Source organism: Terrapene carolina, unplaced genomic scaffold (assembly GCF_002925995.2).
Source record: "Terrapene carolina triunguis isolate 2854851 unplaced genomic scaffold, T_m_triunguis-2.0 Scaffold141, whole genome shotgun sequence".
NCBI classification, from domain to species: domain Eukaryota; kingdom Metazoa; phylum Chordata; order Testudines; family Emydidae; genus Terrapene; species Terrapene triunguis.
The window spans coordinates 7,992,345-8,014,345 of NW_020664492.1; the positions used below are offsets into that span (position 1 = coordinate 7,992,345).

The 22,001-nt window shown below is 43.5% G+C and overlaps 1 protein-coding gene across 2 annotated transcripts in view; it reads left to right on the top strand.

The window, feature by feature from the left end:
• The window catches only part of LOC113406820 (sister chromatid cohesion protein PDS5 homolog B), a 216,416-nt gene that overhangs the window by 132,141 nt on the left and 62,274 nt on the right, over positions 1-22,001 (top strand). For both annotated transcript variants that reach the window (XM_026653572.1, XM_026653573.1), the window contains exons 17-22: positions 1,875-1,980; positions 4,377-4,537; positions 8,080-8,203; positions 8,997-9,155; positions 9,881-9,949; positions 13,424-13,560. In XM_026653572.1, coding sequence (XP_026509357.1) covers positions 1,875-1,980; positions 4,377-4,537; positions 8,080-8,203; positions 8,997-9,155; positions 9,881-9,949; positions 13,424-13,560 — 756 coding nt within the window. The remainder of the gene's footprint in view (positions 1-1,874; positions 1,981-4,376; positions 4,538-8,079; positions 8,204-8,996; positions 9,156-9,880; positions 9,950-13,423; positions 13,561-22,001) is intronic.

Sequence of the window (22,001 nt, forward strand, 5' to 3'; positions counted from 1 at the left end):
GCAGAATACTCCACTTAAGAAGGAATAATCAGTTGCACACATACAAAATGGGAAATGACTGCCTAGAAAGGAGCACAGTGGAAAGGGATCTGGGGGTCATAGTGGATCACCAGCTAAATATGAGTCAACAGTTGTAACGCTGTTGCAAAAAAAGAAAACATAATTCTGGGATGTATTAGCAGGACTGTTGTAAGCAAGACATGAGAAGTAATTCTTCTGCTCTACTCCGCGCTGATTAGGCCTCAACTGGAGTATTGTGTCCAGTTCTGGGTGCCACATTTCAAGAAAGACGTGGACAAATTGGAGAAAGTCCAGAGAAAAGCAACAAAAATGATTAAAAGTTAGAGAACACGATCTATGATGGGAGATTGAAAATTTGTTGTTTGTTTAGTCTGGAAAAAAGAAGACGGAGAGGGGACATAACAATTTTCAAGTACATAAAAGGTTGTTACAAGGAGGAGGGAGAAGAATTGTTCTTAACCTCTGAGGATAGGACAAGAAGCAATGGGCTTAAATTACAGCAAGGGAGGTTTAAATTGGACATCTGGAAAAACTTCCTCTCAGGGTGGTTAAGCACTAGAATAAATTGCCTAGGGAGGTTGTGGAATCTCCATCATTGGAGATTTTTATGAGCAGGTTAGACAACACCTGTCAGGGATGGTCTAGATAATACTTAGTCCTGCCATGAGTGCAGGGGACTGGACTAGATGACATCTCGAGGTCCCTTCCAGTCCTATGATTCTATGATTAACATCCATTGGTTTGATTTAATCATAAACAAGGAGATACTTAGGTGATCCCGACAAGTTGCAGTCTTGAACCAGTTGAGAAAAAGATGACTGCAGTGGTGCGGTCATGTACAACACGTAGAAGAAGGTACACTTTTACAGAAGGTTTCTAGAGCTAAGATCGAAGGAAGTAGAGTACGAAGCCAACCACAAATGATGTTGGAAGATGCAATTATGATGGGTTTAAGCCTAAACTCTTCCGTACTAACTCTTGGTGAAGGAAGAAGTATTTGCAAGGGATTGTTCAAGATGGAAGTCCATTTTGCACACCACCATGGCTACATCTTAGCAATGTGAAACTGTTGCTTCTTAACTATAGCTGTTGCTGCCAGCTCCATCTTCAATTCAAATATGTTTTTAAGAGCGACCAGAAGTAATGTGACTGAATGTGTTTTGACTAGGCCCAGTTAGGAAACTGAATTTCTGTCCTGGGAAAATGTTTGAATTTTTTGAAAAAATGTCACGCTAAACTCCCTTTCTGCCAGAGCGAACCCAGGGATTACGGACGATATTTTTCAGGAGTATTGCCAAACATGTTTAATCAGGCAATCACAGCTTCCCTTTGCGTGTAATACAAGGAAGAGCAATCAAGCTTTACCTCCAACTTTACAATATCTGTCATCTTTAATGTACACTTAAAATCTATACTTTTTTCTTTCTATTTCACCACTCAATTCCTAAAATTCTGGCTTTAGGCTAAATAATGAGCAACCTCTGAGTTTCAGTTCTAAGAAACCATGATAGCCAGTAATCTCAAGTGGAAAAATAATATTTTAACTCTATCTTCATTTCCAAGTAGCACTTAAACTATTCACTTATTTCACATTGGTCCCCCTTAAACAGAATAATTTATTTACAGCTTATTTATTCATTACTGTAAACAAGGCATTTTTGTGAGCGTAAATATTACATTAGAGCCATCATCTCAAATTATATATTAGGGAAGAGCAATCAGATATTTGTGTGAGGCTGATTAACAATGCCTTCCTAATAGATTTGAACTTAATGTTTTAAAAATGGACATGTTAGCTGAAACCTGCAGTAATTTGTACATTTGAGTCAACATACTGTTTTTCCATTTCTCAGTGCCCTTATCAAGCAAGTAAACAAGTCTATAGATGGAACAGCAGATGATGAAGATGAGGGTGTACCTACTGATCAGGCAATCAGAGCAGGTCTTGAATTGCTTAAGGTAAATATTCTCTTGTTGTTCAGTGAACATTAAGATAGCTTTGTTAAAATTCTCTAAAGTAACTTTGTTAAAATATATTAATTCTCAATTTCTTAAACTACTATAGGCTTTTCAGCAGTTATCCAGCAGAAAATGTTTTCCATACTCTTCACATTTAATCAGTGTGATAGAGCAATAGAAACTATAATTGCAAGCTCAATATCTTTTCACAACTATTCTCAAACATTACTTTGTGTCCCTTTTTCATGCATGATGTAAATAACAAGGCAGTGAGTATATTTATATACCATGCTATATATTCTTAAATTTTATTTTAAAATTGAAAGTATTCTCTTTTGGAGGATTGGGTCCAAGCTATAGCTATTGGAGTGTGCATTTGCCTGCACTTCCATCCCTCACCTCTGTTTTACTTAGTTCTTCTTTTGGTCTTATTCCTTTGTCCTGTTCGTTGTGTGTACACAGACACACAGACACACAGACACACAGACACACATTAGTGCAACCATTTTCACCTTTATCATATGTATTGTCTTGTGTTGCTGCATAACTTTGCAATCCGGGTACTGGTTGGATTGATTGGCGATCCTTCAATTTGAGGATGATCTCTACAATGGATTTACATATGGGTCCTGAGATGACTCAGGAGTCTGATACTGGAACCACAAATCCACCCACAGTAGCTACAGAGATTTTGTGGCAGGCCAGCAGCCTGCTAGGAAGAAGTTTTCTTTTTCCTTCCTCCTCTCTCTCTTTTCAGCTTCGAGGGCAAGGCGCTTCTCAAAGCAGGTCACTGCCTGATAGAGGATATGGTGCCATTGGGGTCAGATGGTCACTTGCTCTTCCCAGCTTGTGATGTCCACATCAGTTTTATTAAGACCTGCTTTGAGTGTGTCTTTGTAGCGTTTCCTGGAAGTTCTTCTTCACACAACGCACAGTCAACCTGTGGAACTCCTTGTCCTAGGAGGTTGTGAAGGCTAGGACTATAACAGGGTTTAAAAGAGAAGTAGATGGAGGTTAAGTCCATTAATGGCTATTAGCCAGGATGGGTAAGGAATGGTGTCCCTAGCCTCTGTTTGTCAGAGGGTGGAGATGGATGGCAGGAGAGAGATCACTTGATTTGTTAGGTTCACTCCCTCTGGGGCACCTGGTATTGGCCACTGTTAGCAGACAGGATACTGGGCTGGATGGACCTTTGGTCTGACCCAGTATGGCCATTCTTATGTTTTTATGTTTATGGCATCAAATACATTAATGCTGTAGAGTACAGCCTCAAGTTTATGAAGGTCTTCTGGGTCACCAAAAATTGACAGTTGGATTCCAACAGTTAAAGATGCGAACTCTGTAGATTTTGAAGTCTGCAGAACATACAGCCCAGATTATGCAGAGATTTGAGGCCAGCTGGTTTAACAATATGGGAATTTGGGGATGTGGAAGGGTGAGTGTAGGTGTTTAACATCCCTAGTTGAAGATCTGTGCAAGTGTGGACAAAGCTGGAAGAAGTCGGGAATGAAAGGGTAGATTTGACTTGTCATCAGAGGTGGTAAGAAACCATAGGAGCCATGATGTCGCTCAGGAAGACAATGGAGAAAGATGGATCTAAGACAGAACTGAACTGTGTGAATATCAACAAAGAAGAGAGGGAGGAGGAAGAGAATCCACTGAAATTAATGCTGATGAAGCAGTGAGCAGGGCTGGAGGAGAGCTAGGAAAGCATAGAGTCCACAGAAGCCCAAGGAAGAGAGGGATAGTCAGCAATGTGAAAGGCAGCAAAGAAATTATGGAGTATGGAGAAAAAGCACACAATTTTGAAAAAGATGTCATTAGTGATTTTTCATGAAGACCGTTTTAGCAAAGTGGAGAGGACATAATCAGGTGTGAAAGGAAGGAAGTTGAAGCTCCAAAAAATCAACAGCCTACTCAAGTCGATGAAGGGAAGAAGAGGTGATAGAGGATGAAGTAGGATCAAGTAGAATGTTTCTTTACGGTCGGAGATAGTCTGTTCTTTGAGATAAAAGGGAAAGAGCCAGGAAAGAGAAAAGGAGGTGGCAAGGCAGGATGGAATAGGATGGCATTGGCAGTGTAAAGGGTTTTAGGGATAAATGTTTTCAGAGACCTCACTGTTGGACAAAGGAAAAAAAACAATCAAAGGATTGTGAAGGGAGGCCGAGGATGGGGAAAGCAAATAAACATTAAGACCATGGGCAGAGGGAGATGGGTGAGCAGAAGTGGAGGGAAAGAAGGTCTTCAACAGAGAGGTGAGAGATAGGATTGCTTTTCCAAAAACTGCAGTGTATTCTAAGGGTTCAAAATATGGCAGATAACATTTGATCATTTAAACAATTGTGTGGGTGTTTGTTTTTTAAGTTAATATGTGACTTGTCACTTTCTTTTTGCAGGTCCTGTCATTTACACACCCTATCTCATTTCATTCAGCTGAAACATTTGAATCCCTTCTGGCTTGCCTGAAAATGGATGATGAAAAGGTGGCAGAAGCTGCATTACAAATTTTCAAAAACACAGGAAGTAAAATTGAAGAGGACTTTCCTCACATCAGATCGTGAGTTAGATTATACTGTTCTATTTGAGTACAGTTCTTTATTAAATGGAATTCTAGAAATGTTACATTTTATTCATATGGAAGTGCCATATTAAACATCCTTCATTATTATTTTTTTTGAAGGAAAATGTTACTCCAAAGAAAAATTTGGGGCACTCAGGCTTTTAATAAGAATAGCAGTGCGGTTTAAATAATCTTAAATGCATTAACTGATGAAAGGTAGAAGTACAAGTAATATGTGAAAAGCAATGTTTCGAGTGATGGTCCCTGTTGTATTCCACTGAGTGTTTATGCATGCGCACCATGCGTCCGGAATTGGAGAATTTGGAAGCAGTAATGTCCACTAGTTCTTCTTTGAGTGCTTGCTCATGTCATTTGCATTCTAGGTTTGCATGCGTCCATGTGCATGACAGTTGGAGATTTTAACCTTAGCAGTACCCGTAGGGCCGGCTGTTGCACCCTCTGGAGTGCCGTGCTCATGCCACAGTATGTCAGGTGCTACCAGCCCTATGCCCTCACAGTTCCTTCTGATCGCCCATGGTGCTTAGTCGCTTTACTAGTCTTTCTTGCTTATCGAGCTAGTGGTTGTCTACCATTCTGAACTTCGTGATTTAAGGCCATTGTATATAGTTCGCTTTACTAGTCTTAAGTATTTAAGTAGATCTTAAGTAATTAAGTGTTAGTAGTTAGGGTCTCAGCAGGACTTTGCCCCAGGCGGGGCATGCCCCGGTCTCCCGGGTTCAAGCCCTGCTCTGACTGCAGCAGGTGTATGCCTGCGAGTGACCACCACAGTAGCTGCCTTAAGTGCCTGAGGGTGTCACACGTTAAGGAGCGGTGTTGGACAGTCTCCCCCACCCCCAGTACTCTTTTCCCTCCACTGGTGGATGGACCCATGGCAGATTTGCATAGGGATTCCATTTCTTCCCTCCTCCCTGGACAGGACAATCATCACCGACACGTCCCTCGTAGGATGGGAGCGCATGTGCGATATCACATGACATAGGGAACATGGATTCCTTGGGAATCTAGAAAAACAACAAGGAGTCCAGTGGCACCTTAAAGTCTAACAGATTTATTTGGACATAAGCTTTCGTGGGTAAAAAAACCTCACTTCAGATGCTTGGCCATGCATCTGCATGCACGGAAGCTTATGCCCAAATAAATCTGTTAGTCTTTAAGGTGCCACCGGACTCCTTGTTGTTTTTGTGGATACAGACTAACACGGCTACCCCCTGATACTTGGGAATCTAGGATACACATCAACATTCTGGAACTCTGGGCTGTAAGGAGGGCATGCCAAGCATTTCTCCCGTTCATCGTTCCCATCATGTTCTTATCATGTTGAACAGCACCACCGTTTACTACATCAGCAAACAAGGCATGAAGTCGCTGCTCTGTGTATAGAGGCAGTCAACCTCTGAAACTGGTGCATCGCCCACCAGATCCTGTTATGTGCAGCCTATCTCCTGGGGACTCAGAATGTGATTGCAGACTTGCTCGGCGTATGGTTTGTGATTGAGCACAAGTGGGAACTACACTATAGTGTAGTGCACAACATCTTCAACCAATGGGGGGCTCCGATCAGCTTTGCTTCCCCCATCAAAAACAAATGGAGCACATACTGCTTCGGGGGGATCTTGGTCCTGACTCTCGGGATGATGCTCTCATACTTCACTGGTCAGATCAACTACGCCTTCCCTCCTCTTCCACTCCTGCCATGGGTACTCCACAAGATCAGACAACACACAGCAACAGTCATCCTGATCACCCCTGCTGGCCCACACAGTTCTGGTTTCCCACCCTCCTCCGTATGTCCTCCCATCGCTTAATTCCCATCCCCTCTTTCCCTGATCTACTGATGCAGCACAATGGCAGGATCAGACATCCCAGTCTACAAACACCTCACCTCAAAGCATGGGCATCATTTTTTATGGGCATCATTTCTAAAACGGGAGTGTTCATCAGAGGTGCAAAACATCCTTTCCAGCAGCAGGAAAGAGTCCACTAGGCATTCCTACCAGGCCAAGTGGAAATGCTTCAACTCCTGGGACCAACGGAAGGGGCTTTCCCCAGAAAAGGTGAGGATTCCTCTCCTTCTGGACTTCCTCCTGTCATTGAAGGCATCGGGTCTTGCCTTCAACTCTCTCAATGTTCACCTAGCAGCTATTGACGCCTTCCACTCCTTCCCTCCCCTCCCCCGGTGGAAGGGCACTCTTTACATACCCTGTAGAACCTTCCTGCCTTTCAACCCATCACTCCCCAGTGGGACCTCAACTTAGTTCTATCCACATTAATGAAACTGCCCTTCAAACTGCTGGCAGCAAGCTCTATATCCCTCCTTTTCATGAAAGTCCCCTTGTTGCTATCATTTCGGCGAGAAGGGTCGGTGAACTTGGGACCTTGATGACGGCTCCTCCTTTTATCACTTTCCATAAAGATAAAATCTCCCTGCGCTTGCATCTTAAATTTCTTCCAAAGGTCATCTCTCAATTTCGTCTTAATCAACTCATTCACTTTCTTACTAGCTTTCTTTCTGAACCCTCACACTTCAGTAGAGGAACTACATCTCCACTCCCTCTGTCTGGTGAGCCTTGGCCTTCTTCCTGCAGAGGACAAGACCGATCAGGAAATCTCCTAGACTGTTTGCCTGACCTGTAACTCTTTCAGCTATTGTGGCAATCTCCACACACGGGATCTCCAAGTGGATTTCAGGGTGCATTATACTCTGCTATCAGTTATCAGGACTTCCTCCACACTCTTGGGTGTGGATCCATTCCATGAGAGCCCAGGCTTCAACCATTACCTCCCTCAATGGCATGCCTCTTGGGGACGTATGTAGAGCAGCCTTGTGGAGTTCAGTACACAACTTTGCTACGCATTACACCTTGGTGCAGGATGCAGTGGCAGATTCTTCCTTCAGCACACCTGTCTTTCACTTAACCATTCCATCTTCATCCTTGCACCCTCCTCTGACTGAGGTACTGCTTGTTAATCTCCCTCAGTGGTATACAATAGGGACCATCACTCGAAAAAGAGGAGGAAGTTACTTGGCTGTGACTGGAGGTTCTTTGAGATGTATAGTGCTTATTTGTATTCCACTTCCCACTCTCCTTCCCCTTTGCTTTGGATCTGTTGGATTTGTGGTAGAGAAGGAAGTGGAGAGGCGGTTGGTCCGCCCATCTCTTTTATCACCTCAGAAAACCGTGAGGTGATCCAAGGGTGCGTGTGCAGACCAATGGACATTACTACTTTCAAATTCTCTGGCTATGGATACATAGTGTGCATGTCTGAAAACTAAATCCATATTACTGTACTTCAGTTACCACAGCCTGTTTCTTAAGTTAATCACTTTTGTAATGCTGGAAAAATGTTCTTTCATATGTAACATTTGTAGAACCAGATGAAGGACAGGGAAAAAACTGAATTTCCCAAGGAGTCCCCCAGTCATTTGTACAAATAAGTTCTTTTGTATAGCTGTATTGTGAAAGCACGTAAAGTAGCAAACTTACAATTTTTAAAAGGTATTCACTTTTTATTTTTAGTGCTTTGCTCCCAGTCTTGCATCACAAAGCTAAAAAAGGCCCCCCTCGTCAGGCCAAGTATGCCATTCACTGCATCCATGCAATATTTTCCAGCAAAGAAACACAGTTTGCACAGATATTTGAGGTAAGAAGAAAAGGTTTTAATTATTTTTCTTTTAATCTTCATATTGCATATTCATATTTATGCCTCTGTATTTTTATTATTTTGTTACAATGAGTGTTAGAATAACTTGTGTTTCAAGATTAGTTACAACTATCAGTCCTTCCCCAATACCCAAGACATAAAACTAGGAAATGAACTTTTTTCCTTTCTCCCTTCAATCTCAAATAAATAGTTCTTGTTGGTGCAGTGGAGGTAATATTAAAGGGCTCCAATCTTGCTGGTTGAATAGATTCTGGTAGAGGGTCTATGCTTACCTTGTAGTGATTACTGGCTCCAGCAAGCAGTCCTTGATGGTTCAGTTTGTATTTGGAAAGGGAACAGTGTATATCATTCGCTTTCATTGGAAGCTCAGGGTAAATGGGATTAAATGGGACTGATGGAAATTTATGCGTTCAGCATCCTTTATAATTAACATTTCTAGTACCTTTCATCTCAAAGGATCTTAAATCACTTTTCAAAGAAGAATCACTTAGTCCACTACTGAAATAGTAATTTTGACATCAATTTAACACAGAAAAATATATCCGTTAATCTAATGAATTCATAATTCCTGCAAGGCTTTTGGGGGGCGGGGGGGGGGAGAGAGAGTTGTGTGTGAATGAGGGAGGGAGGGAGAGAGAAAACCCATTGTTTCAGTAGCAGGTGAAACTTTTCATTGAATGGAATTTAGTGTTCAATAATAAGTACTATTCTAGTATAGCTAAACTGATTAGATTGGTATGATCTGAATTTGTTGCCTATATTTATCTTTTAGCCACTGCATAAGAGCCTTGATCCAAGCAACCTTGAACATCTCATTACACCATTGGTTTCTATTGGTCATATAGCCATGCTGGCCCCAGACCAATTTGCTGCCCCTTTGAAATCCTTGGTAGCCACCTTTATTGTTAAAGATTTGCTAATGAATGACAGGGTAAGTACTTTTTTAACTATTTGTGCCTTTTTTGAGAAATTGACTTTTTTCTTTGGTAAGATATTCAGGAAATAGAAAATTAGGATAGTTATAAAAATTAGTAGCATGTCTGTATACATCTCGAGATATTTTGGTGTTTTGGCATGTATTTTTTTAACTTGACTGGAAATTTATGCAGTAAAAAGTGCTAAGAGGGCTTTTTCTCCCCTCCCCGATAGTGTAGAATCATTTTTCCTTTCATGGATCATAGCAAGTGACTGTCTAATTCTTAAAAATATTAAACCCACTTGGTGAAATCCTAGTTCCATTTTAGTCAATGGGATTTTTGTGGCTGATTTCAAGCTGGGTCAGGATTTCCTCTATTGTGCTTAGGCCAACAGCTTGACATTTTAAGAAGGCTTTATTCCAAATTTGAAATAATTAGCAGATCTGTAAACACAAGAATTTAACTTTCAGTTTGGCTTATACTTTAAAGCAATTGCTTTCTCTTAGGAAATAGAAAAATGAAATAAGTAAAAAAAATCTTTTTCAGTATGATTAAACTGGCTGTTTCAATAGTGAATATATGTACTAACATTACAAAATAGTTAACCAATGAATGCTGCTGTTTGCTTCTGTTTGCTTTTAAAGACAAATAAGATTATAGTAGGCTTTACTAATAGTATCGTATCCTATTAATAGTAGAATAATAAACTAAACGTAACAAGATGTAAAATTTGATTTAGCTTCCTGGGAAAAAGACAACTAAACTTTGGGCTCCAGATGAGGAAGTTTCTCCAGAAACGCTTGTCAAAGTAAGTAGCTCTTAAAACTTTTTCTTGGTGTATATTTACTGTCATAATAATTGTGAATTAATGATGTCTGTATACCTAAAGATGCCTAGTATTTCTAAAGCTGCCATTAATAATTGTCATTCTTTTCTGTATGTTTCCTTCAGATTTATCCGCCCCGTGATCTTTCTAAAACTAAAAATGTCTGGTTTACATAAAATAAGGATTTTGTCAGAATAGGCTTGGACTCGCAACTCCTTCCTCTTGGGATTCCACAGGTCTCATTCATGGGGCCCTGCCATGATCCAAGCGGGCTTCCCCAGTCCACCAGTATCCAGGTTCCGGTCTTGCTCCACGAAACATCCCTTGGTGTTTCACACTTTATACCTCAGTTCGGGGACCCCACATGCATCCTTCTTGAGGCAGGCCTGGGATTCAGACTGGCTTCCCTAGCTCACCTGTCTCCCTTCTGGTTCTTGTTCCCATCCTATTCTCCTGACTTGATACTTCTCTGGAGTTCTGCTCTCCAGGCTGTCTGCCCTATCTCCTGTACTGGGAGTCACTTAGCAGCTGGGGTTTATCATGTTAAGGAGGTAGCTACTTCATTAACACCCTGGCTCTTATTCCCCAGCTAGTCTTCTATTGTCTTGAATACCTGTTTCCCTAAATGGGTCATGTCATAGACTAAAAGTTGACTAGCCCCAGGCCCCACTACCCCTTAAAGGGGGCAGACTACCCTGTTACAGAATACCATTCCAGCGAGCTCATGTACCACCAGTGGTACACGTACCGCAATTTGGGAACCCTTGAGCTAAACAATATTAATGCAACCACCAAATTGTAAGCATTTTTATACAACTCTGTAGTGCAGCACATTTTTTGGCAATGCAGATTTCCATATTGGGATCTCTCTGCAACCCAAAAAAACAGGAAATACCTGGGCTACTGCACTTGGGATGCCCAGAACGTAATTCCAGAGGGGATGTTTTCATAGTTTAGTGGTCGGATCCACTGATGTATGCCTTCCCTCCTATCCTCCTTGCTCCTTTGCATCCTCCAGAAGATCAAGAAGGACAAGGCAGCAGTAATTCTAATAGCACTATGGGGGCTGAGGCAGTTCTGGTTCATGATGATCCTTTGGATGGCCCCTCACCCTTGCATTTACCTACAGTCATTTCTGGGTTTAGTGTTGCAAAACGGAGGCAGCACCAGCCACCCCAACCTGTATCCATCCATCTGGTGGCCTGCTTTTTGGATGGGCAACAGAGCTAGAGGAGTCTTGGTCAGAGGAGGGCCAGTCTTTCTCAATAGCAGGAAATCGTCTACACGAAGGTGCTATACTGCCAAGTGGAAGGGGTTCTCTTTGTGGTGTCAGCAGGATTCGGGAGGAGTCAAGGATTCCTCTTATCCTGTAGTATCTACTCTCCTTGAACTCATCAGGCCTATCTGTCAGTGCACTACGGGTATATTTAACAGCTATTAATATATTTTATCTTCCAATGGAGAACTTCTCAGTTTTCAGCCACCCCACAACAATAAAGTTTCTAAAAGGCATTATCAGAACATTCCTGCTGGTATTAAAACCTATGCCTGCGTGGGACCTGAACTCTGTACTATTGGCACTTATAAATCTGCCATTCAAGTCCTTGTCTCCTGCTACCTCTTACACTTAACAGTGAAGGTAGCCTTCCCAACTGTTAGTACATTGGCCAGGAGAGTGGGTGAGCTTGGGGACCTCATAGTTCCCCCACCTTATATGATCTCTCACAGAGACAATTTACCTGAGATTACATCCCAGGCTTATTCCCAAGGTTCTTTCCAATTTCACTTGAACCAAACAGCCCACCTATCTGTATTTTACCCAAAACCTCACAATAGTAGTGAGGATGAGACACTTCACTCCCTTTATTTAAATTTATTTCAGTGAGAGGTATCTGTTGGTGTAGCCCAGGGGTTCTCAAACTGGAGGTTGGGACTCCTAAGGGGGTCGCGAGGTTATTATGTGGGGGGTCATGAGCTGTCAGCTTCCACCCCAAACCCTGCTTTGCATCCAGCATTTATAATGGTGTTAAATATATAAAAACATTTTTTTAATTTATAACGGGGGGTCGCACTCAGAGGCTTGCTGTGTGAAAGGGGTCACCAGTACAAAAGTTTGAGAACCACTGGTGTAGCCCCTTAGAAAGCATGTAAGAGAGCTGCAGGAGGAGGTGTCTCATCTGCAGACATATCAAGAATATAAGGACTTCATTGACAGGATCCACATGGAGACATCCAAGATGGAGTATGCTAGGGAGCTATAGGTGACTACAGGAACACCAGAGGAAGGAGGAGAACTGGCTGCTCTGTGGGGAGGAGGCTGGCTGCTTGCCGTCTCAGACAGTAGCATGATATCCCAGGAGGTGTGCTGTCTGCCTAGAGCCCTAATTGAAGATGTTAGAGAGGATGCTGAGGTTCATCTGTTCCTCTGATCACTTCTCCATGCTGTTCACCCACATGGGTGCTGATTATATTGCCATGTATGACCCTGAGCAGATCAGCGGTGACTACAGGGCTCTGGGAGTGAGGGTGAAGGAGTTTGGAGCAAAGTTGGCAGTCCAGTCCATCCTCCCAGTTGAGGGTAAGGGCCAAGGCAGGGACACGTGCATCCTGGAGATAAATGCATGACTGCACAGATCTTGTCTACAGAAGGGCTTTGGCTTCCTTGACCATGGGGTGCTGTTCTGAACAGGAGGACTGCTGGGAAGAGATGGGGTCCATCTGACCAAGAAGGGGAAGAATATCTTCACACACTGACTCACCAATCTAGGGATGAGGGCTTTAAACTAGGTTCAAAGGGGGCAGGTGACAAAATCCCACAGGTAGGTATTAAAAAAGGTGATCTTAACAGAGGGCTAAATATATTGTGAGGGAGGAAAAGGGAAAATTATAGTAAAGTCATAGGAGCAGCAAGAGGCACAACAGTGGGGGAATCTGCTCAACATCTTAGATCTCTATGCACAAATAAGATATTAATTTTGCTCTTCGTAGGCATAAAAACAAAATAAATGGTGATTGGATTATTTATATTGGCTGTCTTGTGAGTTCCAGCGTTTAATAGTAATACATTTATCATGTAATTCAAATTAAATATTATGTGGTGTCACATGACAGCGGATGTGAATGTTTGTGGTGAAAGGCTTGATTAGCCATGTTCTGTAGCAGATGTTAACTTACAGTAGTAAATGTTGTATAATTTTTTTTATTGTACCTGCAATGAAAAATTGCTTTATTTCGTAAAAACTAGTAAGGTTTATTTACATTTCAGAAAATTTAGAAACTATGCATGTTGCAATGATGATGAATGTATGTTTCACATGCTTGTGAGGAATATGTTCTCTATCTAATTAAAGCATTTGAGAAGATTATATTGCTAAGTGATCAGGCTACTACAGAGATTATTTCAAAATTTTGTTTGCAGAGCGTAATTAACATACTACTTGTGAACATTTCTTTCAGATTCAGGCCATTAAGATGATGGTTCGATGGTTGCTAGGAATGAAGAATAACCACAGTAAATCTGGAACTTCTACTCTGAGATTGCTAACAACAATATTGCACAGTGATGGAGACTTGACAGAACAGGGAAAAATTAGGTATACTATCGGCAATTAAGTGAAACCATTTATTTGGACAGTATAATTGCTCAACAGTTTCAGTAACTTAGAAGGGGCAATGCGCACTGTATGGAGAAGAAGAATTTAAAGGCATTTGGGATGTATGGATATATGTTATATACCTCTACCCCGATATAACACGGTCCTCGGGAGCCAGAAAATCTTACCGCGTTATAGGTGAAACTGTGTTATATCGGGTAGGGAAGGCTGTGCCTCCCCAAACAGCCTGGCCCCGCCCCCTATCCGACCTCCACCTGCTTCCCACCCCCTGACTGACACCTCAGAACCCCAGACCCATCCAGCCCCCCCGCTCCTTGTCCCCTGACTGCCCCCCGAGACCCTCTGCCCCTTATCCAACCCCTCGGCCCCGGCCTGGCACCCTTAACACGCCGCTCAGAGCAGCGTGTCGGAGCTTTCCCTAGAGGGGTGCGGGGCCCGGGACAAATCAGCCTCCCTGCTAGTCTCCTCACTGTCTGCCCAGCGCTCCCAGTCCCTGCTCGCCTCCTCATCCCACCTACCTAGGGAGGTGGTGGAATCTCCTTCCTTGGAGGTTTTTAAGGCCCGGCTTGACAAAGCCCTGGCTGGGATGATTTAGTTGGGAATTGGTCCTGCTTTGAGCAGGGGGTTGGACTAGATGACCTCCTGAGGTCCCGTCCAACCCTGATATTCTATGATTTTATGATACCTGCCCGCTGCTCGCCTCCCTGCTAGTCTCCTCACCGTCTGTCCGGCGTGCCTTCCCGCGTCGGCCTAGCCGCCGATCTCCTGCTTGCCGTCTTTCCGCCCGCCTGCCTCCTCACCCCACTCCTGCCTGCTGCTTACCTCCCCATTTGCCTCCTCACCTCGCTTGCCCACCCGCCTCCCACCCTTAACACGCTGCTCAGAGCAGCGTGTCGGAGCCAGACATGCTGAACCCGCCAGAGTGCGCAGCCCCGCCCCCCAGAGCGCTGCTTTACCGCGTTGTATGCGAACCCATGTTATATCGGGTCGCGTTATATCGGTGTAGAGGTGTACTTTATATATAAATTTACCTTTTTTATGAGGTAATGGTACTCTAGGCTTGAATTCCCAGATAAAAAGTCCAGGGAACTTCAAATTTATTTTGCTACTATAAATATAATCCAAAATCATAGTAAAGAGTTGTTGTGCTTTTTCCTCTACTTTTTCTCTCATCCTTCCACTCTGAACTACTTTTCATACTGGAAGGAAAAATTGCACAATTTCTTCTTTTTCTCCTTCTAAACTGACTTTAAACAAAATTTTTTTTAAAAAAATCTTACCTTGTGGTGCACTTTATGCATAGTTGAAGGCACACTGCTTTTAGGAAGGGAGATAAGGATGAAGGGGAGGAGGGACATAAGTAAAGAAGATTAGCTTTTTAACAATTTGTTTCATCTGGCTGTTAGCCCATTTGCTTTGACTGCTAATGTTTATTTTTGTGTAAACTTTTTAATCTTTCTTCAAGCACAAGTGAGGAGCCGAGTTCACCATCATTGTTCTTGGCAAACGTTGAAAATTCTGTTTACAGAAACCAATGGAGAGCAGAGAGGGATTACAGTAGTCAAAATAAAGAGATTTGCATGTTTGGTATATAGTTAAATGACTGTACAATGATTATGCAAATCAAACACCAGACCAGTCCAGAGGGTAGGGAATTGCAAAATAGAGCATTTTGTAGTTGTGCATTAACTTTAGTCACTGCACTCAAGCTGAAAATTCCATTTCAGTATAACTTGTAAATAATCATAACACTCTTAAATTTAAAATACCATCATATGACCCATATATAGAAGTCTGTCTGCGAAGGAATTAAATAGTAATAATTCTTCTTCAAGTAGTGGCCCTATGGGAGTTCCACTTTAGGCGTATGTGCGTTCCTGCACTTCTGATCGGAAATCTTTGTATCAGTGTCCATTCGGCCCGCACATGCATGCTCATGTCCTCGTGCTCTGCCTTGAGGGGAGAATCATGCTCAGTTCCTTTTCAACCACCCGTGACTAAAGATGGAGTGATTAGCAGTCCATTTACAGATACTTTATTTCTTTAGAAATGTGGTGTTAGCTGGTTTTTAGTGCTTTTATTCTTTTCTTAGGGCATGTCTACACTACAAATTTAAGTAGACTTAAGTCGACAAACAGCCACTGTAGTAATTACTGTGGTTTTCCATGTCCCCACTACCCTCCTTCTGTCTGTGTCTTCACTAGGAGTGCTTGCATCGACTTAATGGGGCAATTTGGGGGGCTGAGAGCCCAGGCTCTCACTCAGCACTGAGCTCCCTGCTGGGAGCCAGGCTGCAACCCGGGCTCTCAGCTCCCCGCTGGGAGCCCAGCTGCCACCCAGCACATTCAGTCTCCTTGGTATCAAAGGCGTGTAAACACAGTACTCATAGATTGGGTGGCATAGGGTGCAATAGACACCCTTGGTAAGCCTGAGAACCCTATCGGCACAGGCACCAAAGCAGCGGTACTGCCGGTCAGGGCCAGGGGCGTAGACTGTACCACCTCTGGGCAGATGGCTCCAGTACAGAAGCCCCGGCTCAGGCAACTGCGAGACAGCCATCATCAGACCGCTTGCTGCGGCCAAGGTCTCCAGTCCCTTTGGCACCATCGACTCAACACCAGCAACCGCTACCGGTAGATATTACTGCGGCACCACAGGAGTTTAGGTTTTCTAAGGACCTTATGATACCTGAGGCAACAGAGTCTCCTCTGTTTGGTACTAGGGCCCTGGCACTGAGCAAATCTCGGGCTTAGGGCTCACCACTGGCACCGAGCTGTGCACCTCCAATTTCCATGTGAGCTCCACCACTTTTCAGTGGAGATTTGGACAATGACCAGGAGGAGATTCTCTTTCATCACTCTACTGTGCTCCTTCTTGCTACCATAACCAGCCATGGGCTCAGCCTCCCATGCCTTTCCCACCGCCCCAGTGGCGGCCAAATGGGATCCATGGTTGGCCTATAGGCATCATGCCTTCTTGGGTGTCTGGTGTCACACACTGAAAGACTCTGAGGCATTCTCCCACAACCACTGCATCTAGAGCCTCAGAACCTCCTGAGGAAATCCTGGAGGAGCAGGAAGTGGGACTAGAGGAAGATGTTATACCATATTCTTACATCTCTTCCTCCCCTCCAGAAGAGATGATTATGCCCCCTTCATCATCTATGGCAGGCAATTTTAAGCTCTTCCAAGATCTTACAAAGAGGGTGGCAAATACCATACAAATACTTCTAGAGGAGGCAACACACTCATCATAAGCTGCAAGATATTTTACATACATCCTCCTCCTTGAGGATAGCCCTCCCTATCAACAAGGCCCTTTTGGATCCAGTTAAGCTCATATGGCAAATGTCAGCATTGGCCAAACTGACAGACTGATAAAAAGTACTATGTTCCCCTCCCCTGGGATACGGAATTTCTTTTCTCCCACACTCTGCCTAATTCCATTGTTATTGACACAGTGAATTTCTGTGGCTGCTAACATCATTCCAAATCCACCCCCTATGATTGGGATTGAAAGTGCCTTGACTTATTTGGGAGGAAGGCCTACTCTTCTGCTACTTTGCAATTCAGAATTGCAAACTACCAAGCCCTAACAGCAAAATACAACAATATGAATTATGCCAAATTCAATGCCTTTATTGATCATCTAGTGGAGTCACAATGGGAACAATTCTGAGCCATTATCAACGAGGGATAGTTGGTGGCTAAAACAGTGCTCCAGACAGCACTTGAGGTGGAATGGACTGCTGTATCAGCTGCATCAACGATAGTTGAGATGTGACGAGCTTTTGTGGTTTCATCGTTCAAGTTTCCTGAAGGAGGTTCAGATAACTGTCGAATACCTCCCCTTAATCAGTCGTCTCACAAACTGCGTACACCTCAGTTCCCACCACACTATTACAAACCACAGAGAAAAAGCTCCAAGTTTCAGAGGTGCAAACCATCAGGCCCTCAATCCTCAGCATCGTAATCTTCCACCTCAAAACATCAGTTTTGATGCCTTGGTCGAGAGACCACTCCCTTCAACAACAGCTGCCACTTTCCAACCCCTTGCATCCCTTTGAATGCTGCATTACTTTGTTCTCTCATAACTGGGGAACACACAACATCCGGCAAATGGGTTTCAGAAATTATCTCCCAGGGGTATTCGGTCCACTTTACCTCCCTCCTTTCCCCCTACTTCCCTTCCCTGTCCCTCTTCAGGGACCCTTCTCAAAAGAGACTGTTACAACAGGAGATAGGAGTCATAGAACCCATCCCACTGCATCTCTGGGGCAAAGGGTTTTACTCTCAATATTTTCTGATCCCCAGGAAAAAGGGAGGTGAGAGACCCATACTGGACCTCAGAGCATTGAACAAATACATCAAGGCTCAAAAATTCAATGTGATCGCATAAGTAGCATCGCTGTTCCATCTTTGGAATGGGAGATTGGTTCTCAGCCCTCACTCTCCAGGGCACGTATTTCCACATATCAGTCCTGCTGTTCCACAGATGATTCCTCCGATTTACTCTGGGTCAGGACCATTACCCGGTCAGAGTATTCCCCTTTGGCCTCTCATTGGCTCCCAGAGTATTCTCCAAGGTCCTCTCTGTAATGCTGTCCCACCTACATACTTGGGATCATCATCTACCCATACTTAGACAACTGTCTCCTCAGGGCCTGCTCCTTCGAAGAAGCTCTACAGGCCACCCATGGAACTATGGAGATATTTATGAAACTGAGTCTACAAATCAATGTCCAAAAATCGACCCTAACTTAAATACAATGCTTGGAATTTGTAGGGGCTGATCTCTACTCACTGCAAGCAAAGGCGCTCCTTTCACAGCACAGATTTCACAGCCTGTCCTTGCTTTTAAAGACAGTGCAAACCAGCTCGCAAACATTGACCAGACATTGCCTCCAGCTTCTGGGGCACATGACGGCTGGCGTGTTCGTAATATCTCATGCCAGACTTCACATGAGGTGCCTGTAGACATGGTTCACCTCGGGTTTCAAACCAAACAAAGACCGTTTACACACACCACACTCGATGCCTTCTAGGGTCAAACACTCCCTGAATTGGTGGAAAGACCCAGCAGACGTTTGCACAGGGCTCCCGTTCACACAGTTCTCCCTTCCCCCGACACTTCTCACTATGGACATATCCCTCAGAGGGTGCCCATCTCAACAACCTCATGACTTACAGCAAATGGTCACCCGCAGAGGCGACTCTCTATATCAACCTTCTTGAACTCAGAGCAGTCAGGAATGCTTGTGCTCGCTTTCTTCCACCTATCAGAGGTACACATATGAAAGTCGTGACAGACAACATTGCGTGCATGTACTGCATAAATCATCCAGTGGGATGCCAGATCATCCGCCCTCTGCGCAAAAGCACTAAAGCTGTGGAACTGGTGCATTTCCCACTATTTTGTAATATCAGCGGCCTGTCTACCGGGAACGCAGAACACAGCAGGCTGTTTCAGGTGCAAGTTTTCACATGACCATGAGCGGGAAATGAGCCTAGCAGTATTTCACAGCACATTCTGTCAGTGAGGGACACTGATGATAGACTTTTTTGACACTTACCTGAACAAGAAATGCCCATACTACTGCTCCAGGACATGCCTTGGCCAGCACTCGTTTCGGGATGCTCTCCTTCCATGGGATGAGGGCTTTCTATACGGCTTCGCCCGTTCCCTCTGCTGTTGAAGGTCCTGTTAAAAATAAAAAGAGAAAAAGCAAACAACATACTGATTTCTCTCTCCTGGTCAAGACAGACGTGATATCCGTACCTGTCGCAGCTGGTGGCTTGTCCAACGATCCCTCTTGAACTCAGTCCTTACCTTCTGTTGCAGAATGAAGGACGCACTCTCCATCCGAACCTATGGATACTCTGGCTCAAAGCCTGGCTCCTTCGTGGTTCCAACACATAGAGAGCTCTTGTTCTAGGAGGTACAGGAAGTGTTAATAAACAGTAGGAAATCGGCTACCTGTCGTAATTACCTAGAAAAGTGGGCCAGGTTTCAAGTGTGGTGTAAATCCAGGCAAATTACCCTGGCATCTGCTACTCTTCCTGCAGTGTTAAACTACATACAGAGTCTCAATAAGTCAGGGCTCTCTCTGTTCATTCAAAGTAAACCTGGCGTCCCTAGTGACTTTCCATCAAGAAACAGGGATACTCAGTTTTCTCACACTTCAAACAAAGAGGTTCCTGATGGGTATAGCGAACCTCTTTCCCCAACCCATACATCCCATCCCAACATGGGACCTAAACTTAATTTTAAAGAGCCTGACTGGACTGCCCTTTGAACCTATGGCCACTTGTTCGCTCACAAACCTATCAATGAAGACCGCATTTCTAGTTGCCCTCTCCTCGGCAAGGAGAATAGGGGAGATAACAGTGCTTAGGGGTGCACCCCCCTTTTACAGTCTTCTTTCACAACAAGGTTACTCTGAGGCCACACCCAAAGATCATGTCCAAGGTGACCTCATCCTTTCACATAAACCAACCAGTTCACCTCCCGAGATTTTATGTTAAGCCTCACCTCAATAACAGAGAGGCCATACTTCACATGCTAGATGTTAAGAGAGCTCTGGCCTTCTACCTGGACAGGACAAAGGCTTTTAGGAAATCTCCTAAGTTCTTTCTTTGCATTGCAAATAGGTCTAAAGGCACAGTCATATATCAGCCCAAAAGCTCTCCAGATGGGTCTTGAACTGTATCAAACACTGCTATCGGGTTCACAATATCCATCCAGGATATGCACACACTCCGCGACTGAGGTCGGTTTCCTCCTCAGTCACCCTCCTCGAGAATCTCCCATCCGCCATAAATAAGATTCTAACCCCCCTCTTCTCACTTATACACCTATACAGCCCCACTTACGGACAGTATAGGGAAATGTGCCTTGCAGCATCCTCTGAAAGTCGCCAAGCCCAGACTTTGTCATATGTAGGTATGAACTGGGTTCCAGTCTGAGCGCCACATGGAAAACACTTTGACACTAGCCACCTCCCATTTAAACCATGGGGCAGTTGGCTGTAGAAACTTGGTAGACTGCAACTGCTAAGATATTTCTCTGAGATATGGTTTCTTTGGATAGTATCAGAGAGGTAGCCGTGTTAGTCTGGATCTGTAAAAAGCAACAGAGTCCAGTGGCACCTTTAAGACTAATAGATGTATCGGAGCATAAGCTTTTGTGGGTGATCCGACGAAGTGGGCATTCACCCACGAAAGCTTATGCGCCAATACATCTGTTAGTCTTAAAGGTGCCACAGGACTCTCTGTTGCTTTCTTTGTATAGTTGGCTTCAATGCTTTATTTTTTAGCTTCTAGGTAAATCTTTTACATAGCAACTATACTCCTTTATGCATACAATGTTAGCACGTGTACAGATGAAATATTTTTGGCTTATTTACCTTGATAATACCCTTTAAATTTAAATATTTCTTTAGAAAAGCTTGAGACTTAATTGAAATAGGCTAAACTAAAACAATTTAAGTTAAAGCTGCCACACCACGCTGTTTTAATACTGTTTTTATTTGATCTAAATAAAGCATTAAATGTAAAAATACAGTATTGCTTAAGTATTTGTGAAAAGAGCACTAGGATATTGCAATACCACAGGACACCAGCTGCTGCAAATAGCTGTTAAAATTCTGATACTAGGGCAAGAACACTGATACTAGGGCAAGAATCTATTTGAAGAGATCTCCAGCCCCACTGAAGTACTGACTGGCAGTAAGTCCCAAAAGTCACCCCTCATAAAATTGCATTTTGGAAATAAGAATATTGAAGGGCCATGCCATCCACATTGATCTAGAATGAAGGCCTACAGAAAAATGAAACTAGCAGGGGAAAACCAAGAGTTGGATGAATGAAAAATATACCGTTTCAATGGCTGCCATTGCTTTATAGATTCAGGCATAATGCTGCCTCTGGGCTCCAGCTTGATACCCAATATTGCCAAAGGGTTTGTTTTGTTCAGAGGAATCCTTTCGCTCCATGTGACTTGGAAGAAATTTAGAGGGTTAGACAACTTTCATTTACATGCTGTGCATTCAGAAGAGGATTTCTTTCTGACATACCTAAGTATTAGTCTGTGGCGTGAGAGAAAATGTCAGTTCACATTGAAGTTTATAAGCCATTGATTTTTACAAGTGCTTTCAAGGCACATCTTTAGATTATGTACAACAGAACTTCACTCCGGTCCCACAATTTATCTACTCATTTGGTCTCACTTTGCTGCAGTTTCAAATATATGCCTTATATCAGAACCCCTTTCTTAAATCCTCATATTTCTGTTTACAATGCCTCCTCCTATACAATACACCATGTGTGATTGCTGTTAGCCTCATCCCTCTGGTCTTCCCCCCCACATTCTTAATTCATTTGCTTATTACAACCACTTGTGGCTTGTTTTAATTCAGACTA